Below are 17,543 nucleotides of genomic sequence, written 5' to 3' on the forward strand. Positions count from 1 at the left end.
TCCTGCTATTTCAGCAGTATTCTGCTGCTGTTGGTGCTTAGTAGCAATTCTTTGTTTTCTGGAAATGTATGTGTCAACAAGGAGCTTTGTCAATAGTATGACCTAATACATAAACTGGCATGGCCTTATTTAGTGTGATGTTCTGCTCCCCCTTGTCTCCTGCAAAAAGCATTCTGATTTTGCCCTGTTTTGATTGATTAACTCTGTAAATCAGGGTGTGATCATGCAGATGAAGTGATTTCTTGCAGAAATGTAAATTTTCACAAATACATAGCTTCTAACATTAGAACTTAAGAAAATGGGTCTACTAGGCAGTTACCTGTTTCTTGTATCATGGGGAATTTTTGAAGTCTCTTAATTGGAATCAGTAGAAAAGTTTTAGGGAAGATAATCCTTTTTTGTAGGTGAATTGGCTAACAACTTCCCCCTTTTTAAAAAAAAAAATCAATTATCCTTATTATATTAGAGTAATATTGAGCTGTTGAAAAAGTTTTTTGTGTTCCGTTCACATAAAGTGAAATGGTAGTATTGCAATTGTTACCTAGCCTGCTTTATTGAGGAATGATGCTCAGGAGATTGTAGGGTACTGTGCCCTTAACGGTAATAAGATTTTCCTTGTTTGTGGCAGAATTTCAAATTGTTTATATTGTTGAAATGAAATTTTGTGAGGAGGTACCAGGTTAGTAGTTTTTTAATTAATATTTGTTCTGCAAGAACTCGTCTGAAATGGTTGTGATGTTAGATCTTTGTGAGAGCCCAAGGATATGTATCACATTTTTTTTGAAGAGGTGGAGGAAGGAGAAGGTAGGGGGATAGTTTTCAGGAGAGCGCTGATGTATGCTCCTTGGAGACCTAGTCATTCTCTTACTGGATGAAGTTGGGCTGGATATTGTATCTGGATCTCAGGATGAGCTTTTAGTGATGTCATTGGCAGCCGTTACTGGTTTACTTTGTCTTACAATAGGGAAGATAATCACTTGCCAGATGTGCATTGTGAATCCTCCATTTTCAGTCTATTTTTGGTTTTTGTTGGCCTAGACAGTCAGTAATGCTGCCTTGCTCATGTGGCTGATTTGTTTTGAGTTAAGAGGCCACAGCATTCATCTGAGGCACTGAGTGCAAGCTTGTGCTTGTTTTGCTTTCAAAGGCTGTCCCGAACCACTTCACTTCAGGGAAAGAACCCTTCATGAAGGTGATACCCCTGTAAATATGTTTGTACTGACAGTTGTTTTGTAAGAAACTGACTTACAGTAAGGTTTTTTTTTTTAATTAGGAAATTACAAATAAATCAGTTACAGTTGAAACTTCAGTGAGTTTCTAAAACTTTCTGAACTGAAGACTAGGCAACCAGAGGTTTTTTTTTTAAATAGCTGGAATAAAAGTACAGTAATTAAATTAATAAACTTTATCTCACTTTGAAGTGTTTCACAAATCTTCTGAGGAGTATTATATACTCTTTAAGATTCTCCTTGCCCTTCAGATTTTTCTGAATGGAAGTGGATTATTTATTGATTTATTTACTATGACCTAGTAAGACCGAAGAAATTCTGTAACAGTAGCGTCTGTGGACTACCTTGCAGCAGCAACATCTTCCTAGCAAAAGGGTCGTAAAATTTACGTGGGATCTTTGGGAAGGAAGAAAAAGATGATTAGGATTGAGTTACTGTTGATCTTTAACTTCTTCCATTTTCCTAGATAAAGCACTGAAGGAAATTGTTGAACGCATTCTTCAAACTAGCTACTTTGATAGCACCCACAACCATCAGAATGGGTTATGTGAGGAAGAAGAGGCAGCACCTGCACCTGCAGTAGAAGACACTGTAGCAGAAGCTGGTAAGAATATGAAGATGCCTCGTAACTAGTATATTTGTTTGTGTTGTACTGTCTTCTCTCTTTGGATTTGTAAGAATGATTAAATTGCAAATGCAGTTTTAAGCTCAAAAACCACCTGTCTCTGAATTCTTCAAGTGTACTAGTGTTTTGAATAGAAATGTTGTTTCTCGATAATCAGGTATGCATCTGGCCAGGCAGTGTATATAGGGGCATTCAGCCATTCATTCAGCCCTGCTCTGACCCATGAGGAAAAAAAAGCAGAGCTGTTCTCTAGAAGAGTTCTGTAAGGCTGACTCTTGCAAGCTACTTCTGTGGAGGGACTGTAACCTTTTCTAATGATGGCATTCTAAATATCTTCTGTTGTGTGCAAGGAAAGGCTTACTGTTATGACTGTGAAGCATCAGGTGAATGAAGGAACAAAGTCACTTAGTAGTACTTGGTTTTGAACACATAGTTCAGCATTTGTCCAATATGTCACTTGCTGAAATAAGAACCCACACTTAGAAGCAGGTTTATGCAAAGGAAAATTATTGCCAACATCTCTTTCTTATTTTGTTTTCCTGTAGAACTTCTCATTATGATTTAAAAAACAAAATTTTGTTCATCTGTAGTATTAAAAAGATTAATGTTCTGGTTGCCTGAGGCTTTTCCATTTTTCAGTGGTTCCCAGCAGTTTAATCCTTTGTAGAAGGGAAGAGTTTTTGAATCAAAGAGTGTGCTTACATACTGAAGAAATTCAAGAAAATGGTACCAAACTTTAAGAAAAATCATGACCTTTTTTCCCTTTTCTTGTGGAGAACATTGAAATTTGGAGTAGCTGAACGTAACCTTCATAGCAAGAATTTAATGTGATTTTTTATTTTTCTTTTTTAATTCAAAACTCTGAGAATCTTTGTGATTGCTAATTCTCTGTTAACGTCCTGATGTTTTTGTGTTCTTCATTCTGAGACACAAGTTTCTTCTTTATCTACCTTGGATCGTTAGGCTTGTTTCTGAACCCAGCAGATACTTAACTATACAAGTCAGCAATATTGAGACTGTAATTTCAGATCTAATCGAAATCCCATCCCCTTGAAGATGTGTGACAAGGCAACTTCTTCCTTAACGTATAGCAAGCTCTAATACTCGGTGTTAGTGTCACTGAGGAGTAAATGTGTGCCCGATCATTCTTAGACCTAGATGTACTTCCTGTGTACTAATAGTGCAGAACACTTCTGTAAAGTAGATGTTTTTAATAATGGCTACTGCCAAAATGCATCAGACTTCCTCAAAATTCCACTTCTCTTGGGGGAGACTTTTTCATCTAACTTTGTATTTTCTAGGTCTGTAACATGCAAGGGTTTTGGTTTTGTGTTGTTCATTTGTTTTTTTTTTTTTTCCTCTCACATAAACGGTGTATTTTTATTACAGAACCAGATCCAGCGGAAGAATTTACTGAACCAACTGAAGTTGAATCAACTGAGGTATTATTCACTGGAAAGACTGTCATTTTGTGTAGCTTTAATGCCACTTACTTTTACTTTCATACCCTTTCTTATTTTTATTTTAGTATGTAAACAGACAATTCATGGCAGAGGCTCAGTTCAGCAGTAGTGAGAAGGAACAGGTAGATGAGTGGACAGTTGAAACGGTTGAGGTAAGATCTTGTGTGCTGCAGGTAAAATTGCAATCCCTGTTTCTGCTGACTCACAATTCATGATAGGTTTTAGTATTGCACCCCTTCTCCCCCAGTATATATAAAAATACTTATCTTTAAATAGGCTTGGACTCACTACTCGTTCTTCAGTTACATATTTAGCTCAGGAGTACCTAAAATAAAAACTACACAGTCTGGCTACGTTTGCGGAGAACTTGCTTTTGTTCAGTAGTGCCTTGCTTGGGAAAATGGGAATTAAAAGTCTTAGGCTTAAAAAGATTTAAAATTTTTTTTTGAGGACTTTTTTTTGTAAGATAACTTTGCTGCAAATGTGGAACTTAAGTTTATCTACACAGCTGCTGACAGCATGGCATAGTTGTGCGTTTCATTGAGCAGTTCTATGGAGAGGGAGCTGAAAATCAGTATCTCAACTAATATCTACTCCAGTTCGCATATGCACATAATTTGATCTTAAAATATGCTTGTATGTACATCTCTGCTTTCAAGAACTATAGTTCTTCAAGTATTTAACTTGTTACTACTTTGCAATTGAGTGATTGTTCACTTTTGGTGTTTGTGATACGTTGCTACTGGGATCCATTCCCAGTTTAGTAATTCAGACTCTAGACTTAACTACATGTACCAATCCATTGTTGTATTATACTAGAATTTGTGTTGTTCATGTACTGGAAAGAACAAGTCACATGGAGTCATTCAAATGTTTAGTATTTTGGAACTTGGATTGTATCCCTCTGTGAGGAACAGGTATGAGCAGCATCTTTCAGGCACCAGAGACTTGACTTTTGATTCACTTTAGCGTTCTGCAGGAGCAAATTACAGATGGTCAGTTTTTTAGACTCTCTTCCTTCGTGTCTTTGAGCTCTTCTAAGTGTGTGAATGGAGTAAGTGTTCATCTCTTCAAGAGGTGAAAAAGAGAGCAGCCATTTTGATCTGATTATCTAATCTGCCCAATTTTATATTCAGTCTGGCTGAAATTCATACCTTACGGTGTTGAAGACAACTGAGAGATTTAATAATACTTAGGATGGCTGTGAGGTTTCTAGAAATAATTAGACAACTTTGGCATATATGTGAATGATTTTGGTAGTACCTTGTCATCATATTCCATTTCATTACTTAAAAAAACCCTAAAATATCAATGCTGTTGAATGTGATTTAAGAAATCTCTTAAAAAATAGAAAATTGAAGAAGTCCACCAAAACCACACATTAAAGTCATGCTTGAGTGGGGTATTCTTACAAGACATGTTATTTTAAAGTTAATGCTTGATTGCCTTCCATCTTATATTGAATTATACCCAGATCACATCTGTGTTTCTACGAAGTGTCCAGAGTAACTTAAAGGTTCAGTTCTCTGTAGTTCTTAATACAAGTAGTATGAATGAAGACATGAGAGTGTAAGAAACGTCCTTATGATTGAAGCCTGTTGTGTTTCCCTTTGCTCTTAAACTGTAAGGCTGTGTATTGCACAGTTGAAAACTCAGATATTTCCTCATGGGAATAATACCGATATGTGGTAACTGTATTAGTATGGTAAAAGAATTCAGGTTGTATTTTTTGTATCAGACCGATTTCAGAAACTCCTGTTTTTCTGAACATCTTTACTAGTCAGCTAAATCTGGATTACATCAGCTTTCTTTTCAAAGAACAATACAATAAATACATACTTCAGTTGCCCTTTCTGTCCCAATTTCTTGGACTGTGTACAAATGAGCTATTTAGAAAAATTTAGAGTTGAAGACTGCTGCTTCATAATTAAGAACTTTATTTTCTCAGGTTTCACACAAAAAGGGGAAACTGAGAATAATTGTCTTTGAAATGACTCTCACTGTTCTTACTGCACCAAAATCCCATTTCTCATGGGAATGCAACTGACTTGTCCTTAGGGAAGATGATGATACACACTGTATAGAGACCCTTTGTGCTTTCAACTCAATATAGTTGTAGCATTAATATAGTAAGAGCTGTTAAGTTTGGAAGCTGATAGTATTCTGAAAGAGAACATTTATGCAGAAGATTTCCATAATTGTTTATGAAGAGGAAGGCTGTCAGAGACTCATCTCTTTTTCAGTAGCCCTCAAGTAGATGTGATACATTCGAGATTTCTGTGGTATGGTATGTTTATAGTTTGAGAAGTGACAGTGTCTCACAATGACATTTCTGTATGGGCCTTCCATAAGTTTTCAACTAAAGAATTTGCTTGTGAATTTTCAAAGTGTATTTGCATTTGGATTATGTGATGTTTTAATTTTGGTGAAGATGTCCTTTACTGGTAGTAGTGGTCGTTTTGGTGTCGGGGGGGAGGGGGGTGTTGTAGTTGATTTTTGTTTGATAGATTTTTTTTTTTATTATTATTTATTTTTTAAAACTGCTTCCTTTGTAACAAGTACCTGAATCTGCTTGTATACAAAGTTCTCTGTGTCTTAGATTATGGAACTTTGGTTGGATGGATGTGTGTGTATTTTGCGTGGAATTGGAAACTGCTCTGTGACTGCCAGAATACAAGTTCATTCTGGTTGGTTTGTGGTGTCATTAAACTTGTGTTTTTATGTCTCCTCCTCTCCTCTTTCTTTGCCCCCTGGCCTTCTGTACCCTGTCATTCTCCTCTGGTTGTGTCTGGGCAGCTCTGCCTACTGAGAAGGTCAAGGGGCAGGGTGTCAGGAGGCAGGGTGTCAGAAGGTGAGCATGCAATTTGATGAGTCAAATACTGTTCTGCAGAGAGGTTCAGCTTTCCTGAAACAAAAGTTTCACCTTGCTGCTGTGCACTCGAGATGAATGGAGGTGTATGGTCGGGTAATAATTTGCTTTTTGAATAACGATCCTTATATTTGAGTCTGTACGTTTTTCATGCAGCAGACCGTTAGAAAGCTGTTAGCTTTAGAACTACATCCTATCCATTGGCAACTTGATATGGAAAACTTGAGGTGGTTTTTTTTTTTTCCAGTAGTTTCATCCTGCTATTACTATAATAGGTCAAAATACCTGGTAGTGATGATCAGACTAAAGGAACAGGCCCTAAACAGTTCCTTTTGACATTTAAAAAGGAGGTTTGAAAAAGACAATGTAAAAACTTGATACGGAAAACTTGAGGTGTTTTTTTTTTTTTTTTAGTAGTTTCATCCTGCTATTACAATAATAGGTCAAAATACCTGGTAGTGATAATCTAAAGGAACAGGCCCTAAACAGTTCCTTTTGACATTTAAAAAGGAGGTTTGAAAAAGACAATGTAAAATATTAAGCACCATCTGAAGTTAGTACTGCACTATTTGTGAAAAAGGAAAAGGTTTGGTAAAATTTTGTCCCTGTTCTGTGTTCTTGATTATTCCATCAACTTGTCTTTTCTTGAAGATACTGAATTGTTATGAAGTACTTGGACTTCTTAAGTAGAGTGACAGTACTCAAATAATTGAGAGCATTTTTGGTAATAATTATGTAGGAGATGAGTAGTTGCTGGTTTCACCTCTCAAGTTTCACCTGGTCATCTGGCTTGCTTTTTTTCTTTACTTTCCTTTTAAAACTTGGTAGTGTGCAAGAGGTCTATATATGTGCTCTAAATAACATTCTCAGGATTTTCCCCTGCCCAGGCCCCAACTCACAGGGCTTAATTCTTAATTTAGAAACAGTCCATAATTTGAAATTTGGGGACTGTGTAATCTAAATAATATTCTCAGGATTTTCCCCTGCCCAGCCCCCCAACTCACAGGGCTTAATTCTTAATTTAGAAACAGTCCATAATTTGAAATTTGGGGACTGTGTAATACAGCAGAACAGTTGTGCTTGTTTTCCATTGTGGATAACCCTAGGGTATATACTTCCATGGGAATTGTCAAATTGCTTCTCTTTGGATGACTAATAGTGGAGATCTGGATCTGAAGGGAATCTTGAAGAGGAATGTAGGTTTTGATTGTTTTTTACTTTTGTTTAGAGGTTCGGGTTTTTTTTGATTCAGTTATTATTTTCTGTTACAGATGGCTAGGGATTTCGTTAAGGAAAGAGTCATTGGAGTTTGTGAGGCAATTGCAAGTCTAGAATGTCATATACAGTGTTTGTAACTCTGAGCAAGGAGTAGACGTCATGGAAGATGCTGTAGATTTCTTTGAGAAATTTAAAAAAATATGTGCAGGCTTTGAGGGTGGATAGCTGGGAGTTCAAGTTTAAAGTTCAGATCTGTGGTTATAGAACTGGTCGCAAATAGTACTGTGTTGTCCCTTGTCATGACTGCTGTACAAAAATCTGTCTTCTGCAGTTCTAGTAAGAAACCAGATATTTCACATAAATATTTTGAACTTTCGGGTGCAGGTATGCTAATTTATATTCTGTGCAACTGTAAGTTTAAGGCTTACCTGTTTATCTGGAAGATTGTTAATAATTAAGAGCTGATGGGAATAGAGAAGCGATAGACAAGTTATGGACAATGTTCTTCTTTTTTAAGGACAATTGTTGACATGAATGAGCGCAGGTTAAAAATGGCACTTCTGTATGACGGGAGTTGCCTAAAGAGCAAAACTGGTTAGGAACATGAAAGTGCTATTTTGTGAAGCTCGACTGTCCTTGTAACTCTGTTTTCAAACTATTTGATGATGGATGTTCTTAGATGCTCATGTTCAGCTTCCCTGATTGCTCTGCTGTCTTTGATAAGGTGGTATTTGAAAGCATGTTGCTGTTTGTTGTACCTTTGTTTATGTGCGCCATATTGGAATATGCCTACTAAATCTGAGCTTTCTTGCCCACTATGAGTTGTGCTTCTGCTTCTGGGCTTCTGATGTCCTTCCACAGTGCTGTCTTGCAACCTTTCTGTCATGCAATGCTGCCTGCTGTTCTCTGAGACCATAAATCAGTTAGCTAGGATAACACTTGAGAACTCGGGTCTAGACATGGCTATGAAAATTTAAAATTTTGAGGTCTTAAGACTTAAGACCCAAAAATTCTGGCTCTATTTACATTTACCAAAAAGGTATGAGAAAGTAATTGTTCTCCATATGTGCATATTTCTGAAACTTACTCTTCCCTAACTTTCTTTAAATTTCCAAATGTTGATAAACTGCTATCTCAAATCCTGCTCTAAAAAAAAAATCCCTGTAACATTGAACAAATTTTTTGTTAGTACTGTTCTTAATGGGGAATAGAGTAGATGGAAAGAAAATAGAGCACAGTCTGAACTTTCTAATCCTCTGAAGTGCTCAGATCAGTAGCTGGCCACCAGTATTGGCATGACTGTAGGAGGATGTAGTATTTTTCTTCAAGAACGCTGTAGTAATTAAGTCCATAATGAGTTAGGCAACAGCCGTAAATTTCAAGAACTACTGAGTCACTTCCGTGCAGTGTTATCTTAAGCTGAAATTTCAGTAGGCTGCTTGTTTCTTGTTAGGTTGTAAATTCACTGCAGCAACAGACACAAGCTACATCTCCTCCAGTTCCTGAACCTCACACGCTCACTACTGTGGCTCAAGCAGATCCTCTTGTTAGAAGACAGCGAGTACAGGACCTTATGGCGCAGATGCAGGGCCCATATAACTTCATGCAGGTATGATGAATCCACCCTACTGTGAAGCTAGAACCAAAGAAACAAAATAACACTTTCTGACTGTTAGTCATGATTTAAAGAGTCTGCTGTAGTTTGTTTGAAAGATACAGTGGTGTTGCAAACTGTATAGTGCTGTATGGTAAGACCTTATCCAAAGCCTGCAAACCTCTATTGCTGTCGAAGTACGATTAGAATGTTATTTAGCTTTTCAGTCCTTGTTTGTACTAAATCTACAGAGGAGGCAGAAAGTTTTGCATCGCTGGGTGCCATAGTGTATTCTGCTTAAGTGAGGCCAGCTGTAAAATACCGCTCTGTAAGCTAGTTCTAAATTTTGTGTCATGAAAAACTTCTAAAGTTAGAACAACTAGAAAAGCATTGGGAGATAACAGAATATATCAGAAAAAGCCTCTCCTCCTCCTCCACAAAGAAAGAGTAGATATCTTGGTAACAAACGAGGCATGCACTTCTTAAATTCCTTTTTTTGTTTCTTCCTACAAAGTGCTAATTTAGGATAAAGAATAGTTTGGTGCCTGTTCTGTCTGGCTCTTAGAATCTCCCTCCAGTTATCTTTTTTTCAGATAAGCTCTAAGTTGTATACATGGACTGGATTTTTATTGTGATAAATACATTTTGGAATTTTTATTATCTCAATTGATTTAAATGTATGGTAAAACCAGCAATTGTGTATACTGTGGACTAAGCTTCCTTTATTGTGTCTGGTCATTTCTGTAATCTGAATGTTAATATTTTTAAAATACAGTAAACTGGATTTGATTTTCTTACTTCTCCCTCCCGCCCCCACCCAGGACTCTATGCTGGAGTTTGAGAACCAAACACTTGATCCTGCCATTGTATCTGCACAGCCCATGAATCCAGCACAGAATTTGGACATGCCACAAATGGTTTGCCCTCCAGGTTTGTAATGGTAAATCCTAAATACAAATATTGGGAAAGCCTGCGAGTCATCTGTTAGAAATTCTTCAGTTACTACTACATAGTAAAAGGGTTCATCACAAGTAATAATACAGTACCATTAAAGTGTGTTTTTCTCAGAAATGTGTTTGTACTTTTGAAGCATGCTATTTGTAGACTTCCGATTCTCACTTGCTTCTAGGTTTTACTTGGAAATGTGGAACATTAAAAAAAATTTTTTTTTACATGGGAAAAATATAGTTTTCCTTAGTATTTGGGAAATTGGTGGATTTTTTTTGAACAACTGGAAAAAATGTACTTTGCATGGAAATGGTAATTGGTATTTTGAGTATAGCTTTGCCATGCTAAAGGGATAATTGTCTTTACGACGATCAACTCTCAAATAACTGAGGTAGATAAGATGGTAATGCTGTTCTGTAAAAGGTTTGATTGTAATAAGTGAAATTATTTCATTTTAGTTCATGCTGAGTCAAGACTTGCCCAGCCTAATCAAGTTCCTGTGCAACAGGAAGCTACGCAGGTAAAACATTTAGTAGATTTTAGTTTGGATTTTAAATTGGTTTTAAGCTCGATTGATGTTACAATTCCTAACTATATGAGAAACTCAAAGAAAAAGCTGAACTTCTGATTTTGGGCAATTGGTCATCTCCATTATCTCTTCAGTTTTATCGCTTATAAGGATTACTATATACAGTTTTTATGCTATGCAGATATTGCATATTTTCTGTAATGGAGTCTTACCAGGCATTATCCTGTTTGGAAATCTGTTGGTTCAAGGTTGAAGTAAGAGTTAATCGAGGAAACTGCATTTCTAATTAGAGGCCTCTTAAACTGAAGGGCAGGAGCATGGAAGCAGTTGCAGTTTGCACTGCTCATTCTAATGGCCCAATGTGGACTTCCTGGCACTTACCAGTTCTTGAAATCTGTGGAGCTCACCTCAGTCTTCAAATTCACTGTGTGGATGTGATTTTTCACTTCACAAATTGACTTCCGTGCATCTGTGTGTTAGGCTGCCGTCGCTTAAGATCTGTGTTACATGTGACCGTGGTGAATTTTGTTTGTTTCATGATTGAGAGGAAGGACTTTGTTTGGAATGCTGCTTTCTCTAGTCCTACTCTAATACAGCGGTTAGAGGTTTCTCTGTGCATTCTGTTCAAGATAGACTAATAATTTGACATGTCAGTCTTTGCCTAGTAGTGTTCTCTTTCACATTAAGCCACGTGTAGTAATATTTTTAATTTAGATAGGAGCAAGTTGTCCTTTATTTGCTTATTTGCGACAGAAATGCCAAAACCAAAATAACTTGGTTAAAGGGCAGTCTGGAATTGTTCCAGTGAGCGTTAGGCCACAGATAAATTTAATGGATTAACTATATAGTTTGTGTTCTCTTTTTTTTATTTGTTCTGTTAAGGATTAGTCTCAGTTGCTTGCTTAGATAGTATTTTAATACTGGAGTTGTAAAGCAGTCAGAGTGCGCTTGAAGGCTGTTTTCAGTTGAGTTTTCCCAAAATTCTTGTTTAAGTAGGATCTGTTAAACTTGCTTCTGCAATGTATAAATGATGTATTCACCTTTTCATTAAGATGTGTCAGTTTCTTACTGAATTGTCTGGTGATTAAAGAACTTGCTGATTTTGTATTGAGCATGTGTGGCATCTCTGAAGGACTGCTGATCTCGGGTAATGATCCCTGTAGGTATTTGAAAACCAGAAGAAAAATGTGGATAGATTGTGTATCTTGGAGTAATGGTAGTGTAAATTGCTTGCTTTATCTTGTCTGGGTTAGATCTGCAAGTTTTAAGTCACTGATTTTTATTTTACTGTTAAATGTTGTCTGTGACTTACTCCAATGGATTTTTTTTTTTTTCCCTCTTACTTTGCTTACCTCAACCAGTGCTGCCAATGTATTCTCTTGGGAATTTTGCAAGCAGTAGCTAAACTTACTTCATTCCTTTTGAATGTTCAACAAGATGATGTGAACACACCTATCGGTTGTTACCAGTTGCTTCTTAAAGTCCCCAGTAGCCTTAAGTGCAAAGTTCTCCACTTTGCTGGCTAGGGTTTTCACTGGACTCTGTGTAGGGGAGCAGAGGCTGTAAATGAACAAATTCAGTCCATTGGAAAGCAGCACTTCTCTTTTTCTGTATGAGCTTGAAGTTCTCTCATTTAAACTTCCGTATATTTCTCTTTTTCTCTCCCCCTCGCCCCCCCCCTGCTTTATTGTTATGTTAGTTGGGGTTGCATAAGGAAATGAGGAGAAGGATGTTCTTCAGTAAAAGCAAATATATGTCCAGCTGATTCGGGAATGTCCACAGATTCCAGTCTGACAGGGGTGGGTGGTGTTGCATGTTAGAATATATGTCCAGTTGAGGTGATTAAACCTCTACTTGTTAAAAAGTATTTAATTTTTAATGGTTGTAAAGATTTGATGGAATATGTAGTTTTACGAGAGAGTACCGTTCATTCCAGAGTTCTCTGATCAGTTTTATACAACTGTGTGTAAGCATCAGCTGACATCTGGGGGCTTTGGTGGTTTTTTTGTCAGGTTCCCTTGGTTTCTTCTACAAGTGAGGGATATACAGCCTCCCAACCCATGTATCAGCCTTCTCACACAACAGAGCAACGGCCACAGAAAGAATCAATTGACCAGATTCAGGCAAGTGTGCTTTCACAGGGGTGGGAAGGAGTCTGCTTGCAGGTGTGATCAAATACTGGTCTGTGTTTCTTTGTAAATAAAGTTTTGTAATTTTTAGTTACCTATTAATAGGGCCACTTCAGTTCCATTGAATTTCACAATTTTGAGCCTGTCTGACCAGAAAGTCCTTCATAGTAAGACTTTTAATTTACAAGATTGTCTGTTTAGCTAGAAGTAATGTGCCAACATCAACGTATGAGCATCAGTGTTGTTGGCTTAAGAAATGATATTTATTTTTTTACATTGGCTAGCAGTTAGCCCAGAAACTTGTTCATTTCCCCCTCTAGATTTTTCTAGTTGTTTCAAGTTAATGAGGGAGAAGGCTGCTAGGTTTTTCCTCTCCTGTTATGCTGTGAATGAGGCTGTTCCGCTGAAGTAGAAAATACTGATTTGTTGAGGTGAACCTGAGGCATTGTCAATTTTTTTTTTTAATAAAAGTGAAGTTGTTAAGTTTAATTTTTGGTATTATTCAGAAGCTACTAAAATGTTGTTTGTTGTAATTATTAGGCTTCAATGTCGCTGAATGCAGACCAGACCCCATCGTCATCATCACTTCCTGCTGCATCCCAGCCACAAGTGTTCCAGGCTGGATCTAGCAAGCCTTTGCATAGCAGCGGAATCAATGTTAATGCAGCTCCATTCCAATCCATGCAAACAGTAAGTAGTAAATTATTATTGAATCCCTTTATTTTGGTAGTCATTCCTTTTGTTGTTTTACAAACACTGGAATTGGTCATGTAATTACATAAGATAGCCTTTGGTTATTCACATTTCTCAGACTTGCATGCTTCTTTACATGATGCTACTGAAGAATTGTAAAAAAATGAATTGGACCAGAGAGCTATTTTTCTAACATTATAGGTATTCAACATGAATGCACCTGTTCCTCCTGTTAATGAGCCAGAAACACTTAAGCAGCAAAACCAGTACCAGGCCAGTTACAACCAGAGTTTCTCCAATCAGCCTCACCAAGTAGAACAATCAGATCTTCAGCAAGAACAACTCCAGACAGGTAAACTTACTTTAGCAAAAACTAAAATGGCAATAGCCTCAGTACAGCAGATGGAGCAGGCTCTGAAGTCCTAGATGATGTAGCAAAGCATGTCACACATTCTCAAATGTTCTTAGTCTTGTGAAGCTTTCCCCTGAGCAATATTGGCTTTTGTTATTCTGTCTCGGTTTCACTATCCAACTGGGGGTGAAATTCAGTGTGTATATATATCTCATAACTGTTAAAAAGAATTTTCCCACTTGATTCAGTTTTATGTGGGTTTAGAAAAAAGCATGAACAGGATTAAGGATTATCCTAAAGATGAAAGCAGTATCATGGAGTACTTGCTTTGCTGATGTTAAGGTTGGATGATCCTTAAATTTGCTTTAAAAAAGGTTATACTATTAGAGATGACATTTAAAAAGGAAATAGTAAGCTGGAATCGAGAGCAAATATGAACTGCTTCTCACAGATGATGTAAGATTCACAAAGTTCTAAAACCTTTTGCTAAAATCAGTTAGACATGGTTTGAATACAGCAGGCAAAATGCTTTCTAAGTTAGCAATTCCAAGAAACCAAACAAACGGTAAAATAAAGTAAGCACAAAGCTATTCTAGCACTCTCCTCACCTTCCACTGAGATAAAATTTGCAGGTGCAGAGAGGAATTTTGAGTGAAGGACACAGGACAGAGATGACAAGGGTGAAGTGCTAACATCTACTGGAGGTGGAGTAAGGAAAAAGTGCCTGATCCTTTTTCTCTGTGACTGATTATGATCTTGAAATTTGTCTTCCTTGCAAGTTGAGATACTGGGATGGGTGGATGGGAAGAGGGAGAACCAAGTTTTCATTGTTTATCTGTATGGCTTTTGAGCCATATACAGCACAAGGCAGAAAGACAGTCTGGGGAATGCTGATGTTGAAGGTGGGCCATGCAGTGTTAAGTGCTTAACTTATTGTAACAGTAAACGGAACTGTTGATACACAGAAAATACAGTGGCCTTAGAACAAAACCTGCACACATTAAACACTCAAAATGATGACCACTTCATGCCTTCCACAAGAACCGATGGGGAGGAGGGAGGACCTATGCATAAGTTCCGTAGTGCTCCATGACTGAGTGAAGTAGACAGAAAGTTGTGTTCCCTGTTGGGTGATTTCCTGCATATGAGAGGGACTCGACACTTAAAAATTTTCTTGGAGATCTTGCTTCAGCATTTGTTATCAGGCTAAATTTTACAGCCGTTTTGCTCTTACATACTGAATTTCATCTCTTATTACACTTACTGAGCCTATAGCCCTCGGATTGCTTTTGTAATCCACTTCATTCCTGACGATTCCTGTGAAGTAAAGATGTTGTGGCATACCTTACTTCAGAGGAGTTAGTCTTACTTCAAAGATGCAGATAATCTTAAGCTATCCATCCTACTCGTGCCTTTTGATGTACATGTCCTGTAGAAAGAATCCCCCAGACGTACAGTCAAAATGTCAGCTCCGTTAATACGTTCCCATCAATCTCACCTTAGTCAGCACAGCTGCACCTAATAGAGAGATATAGAAGGGGGTTAACTTACTCATACTGTTTTTTTCTAGAGTATATGGCGCTGATTTTCAAAGGGTTTGAAATAGCACAGGAAGATTGTACCTGCATTAGGAATGTTTGTTGCTGAGCTTACACTAGAGACTTCTTTACACTGACTTAAATTAACTCTTCACCATTTCTAGGTTCTTTTAATATTGTGGGATATCTGACTAGTAAACTTGGTACTTAATTCTGCAGATTATTTTTCTTTGAATGGGTGAGCATTTATCGGTGTGTTCAGTGGTATTTCAGAGCTTTGAATGTTGAGTTTGAAGAGAGTATATGTGGGAACATAAAGAAATGCATGCTTTTAATACTTCATTTTTTCCCCCCAATTCCAATATAGTGGTTGGTACTTACCATGGCTCCCCGGACCAGACTCATCAAGTGGCGGGTAACCACCAGCAACCTCCCCAACAAAATACTGGATTTCCACGTAATAGTCAGCCTTATTACAACAGTCGAGGAGTGTCTCGTGGTGGATCACGTGGGGCTCGTGGCTTAATGAATGGTTACAGGGGACCGGCAAATGGATTTAGAGGTACACAGCTTTATTAAACTCTCTCATTTGTCTTTTACTTACTTCTTTCTGGAAACACCATGTCAAGATGCCAAACATTAAACTGATGTGCTGATGAATTCTATACTGTAGAAGTATCTCTGTAAGATACTTAAACTTGTAGTAAAAATTTCATTTGCTTTAGCTAACTTGAGCAACTTAAGTTTTAGGTGTTTGGCTAGGCTTCCTACTAGGATGTAAACAAAGAAACTTTTTTGCCTGTTCTGTACTGAAGGCTCAGGGTTAGTTTGATTAAGCATCCACTGTAAGTATAAGCAAACATGGAAATATCCAGCAGAATTTTACAACCATCAAGTGAGGAATTCAGGTGCAATTGATACTTCAAAAGTGATTTTTATTTCCTGTTATGGTAGAAGCAGTGTATTTTAGAGTTCCATGTTTCATATTGAGAATAGGCTGGATAATGTAGAAATACAAGAAAAAAGTCCAAAAGTCATTACTTCGAGTGAATTAACAGGAACAGAGGAGTGATACTGTAGTTCTGGATAGATAAGAGAACTTTCATGATTCCTGGAGATGATTGTATGTGCCTGTCAATGTTAGGAAGATGTGTATGTTAGAATGGGGGAGAGAGAGGGTTCATTGTCAGGTGTTCTGGGATGAGACAAATGGATTCAGTACTGTCTGCGTTTGCCATGTTATCTTCCTGTCATGTGGTTGGAGAGTAGAGGAGAAACCTGTATAATAAAAATACAACTGATTGTAGGAGGGAATGCAGTGGTCACTACTTGCCTGCTTAAAATGGATATGGGTTCCCAGTGTTAGACCCTTGGGACTGGAGCCATCCTTGGACATGGTTCCCAGCGCTCAGAAGAGCCTTGGCTCAGGAGCAGCTTCTCGCTTGAGTTGGCTGTTGTGGCCTTGCAGGTCACAGCTGTTAAATTTAGATGTAGTATTATGGTTAGCTCTGGATTGAATATTGTGTAAATCAAACCTCAAATTACTAGAGAAATACATTGAATTGCTGTCTCTTCCCAGTTCTTACTAGGTCTTCATTCTTGTTCCTTGTAATAGTTATTAGCACTGATGTTGCAAACATTTGCTTGACTTGCAGGTAAACAGTACTTACTAAAGGGTTTCTTCCCTCAGGTTTAGGTAAAATGCTGTTACTGCTTTTCTTTATATGGTAGCATAAAGTAACAGATGATCATTTCCAAGTGAAAGACTTGTACCCTGTTCCTTAGGAGGATACGATGGCTACCGTCCTTCCTTTTCCAACACTCCAAACAGCGGTTACACGCAGCCCCAATTTAATGCTCCTCGGGATTATTCAAACTACCAGCGGGTAAGCTACCGTTGTGTTGTGACAGTCTAGAAGTAGAAGAAAAAAGTACTCATCAATGAGAACACTCAAATCTATTAGTGAAAAGTCTTCTGAGGACTTTTTTTATTGCTAATGAAGACAAAAATTTTAGGTACTAAACAGATATTTAGAAATAGATTGTTAAATGACTGGTTGTATTTGGGAAATGTGATTGATCTCTAAAGGAATTAGTCTAGTAACTAGAGCAAGGTTGAGAGAATTGTAAAGAACTCTTTGTTAAATATAATTATTTTCACAGCTTTGTGGGAAAGAAACTTAAAAGAACTTAAATCTATTGAAATTAACTTTTCTAAGTTTTTTGAGATTGCCTGTCTTCTGTAATGCTGATATGTTATTCTGAAATTTTTTTAGAAAATGTTGTTCTGAAGGAGGTATGCTTGGTTTGCTCAAAGCTTAGACTGGCTGGTGTCACGGTCCACTAAGTAATGGAC

At 37.4% G+C, this 17,543-nt stretch overlaps 1 protein-coding gene across 1 annotated transcript in view; it reads left to right on the plus strand.

Moving 5' to 3' along the window:
* The window catches only part of CAPRIN1 (cell cycle associated protein 1), a gene marked incomplete at both ends in the record, with an annotated part of 22,314 nt that extends 5,241 nt beyond the window's left edge, over window positions 1-17,073 (plus strand). The window contains 11 exons of the mRNA XM_009700929.1: window positions 1,696-1,833; window positions 3,244-3,296; window positions 3,383-3,469; window positions 8,858-9,013; window positions 9,820-9,928; window positions 10,405-10,466; window positions 12,488-12,598; window positions 13,145-13,294; window positions 13,499-13,649; window positions 15,555-15,749; window positions 16,973-17,073. Of these exons, the coding sequence (XP_009699231.1) occupies window positions 1,696-1,833; window positions 3,244-3,296; window positions 3,383-3,469; window positions 8,858-9,013; window positions 9,820-9,928; window positions 10,405-10,466; window positions 12,488-12,598; window positions 13,145-13,294; window positions 13,499-13,649; window positions 15,555-15,749; window positions 16,973-17,073 (1,313 nt within the window). The remainder of the gene's footprint in view (window positions 1-1,695; window positions 1,834-3,243; window positions 3,297-3,382; window positions 3,470-8,857; window positions 9,014-9,819; window positions 9,929-10,404; window positions 10,467-12,487; window positions 12,599-13,144; window positions 13,295-13,498; window positions 13,650-15,554; window positions 15,750-16,972) is intronic.
* Window positions 17,074-17,543: the final 470 nt, after the last annotated feature.

Source organism: Cariama cristata, unplaced genomic scaffold (assembly GCF_000690535.1).
Source record: "Cariama cristata isolate BGI_N322 unplaced genomic scaffold, ASM69053v1 scaffold29885, whole genome shotgun sequence".
NCBI classification, from domain to species: domain Eukaryota; kingdom Metazoa; phylum Chordata; class Aves; order Cariamiformes; family Cariamidae; genus Cariama; species Cariama cristata.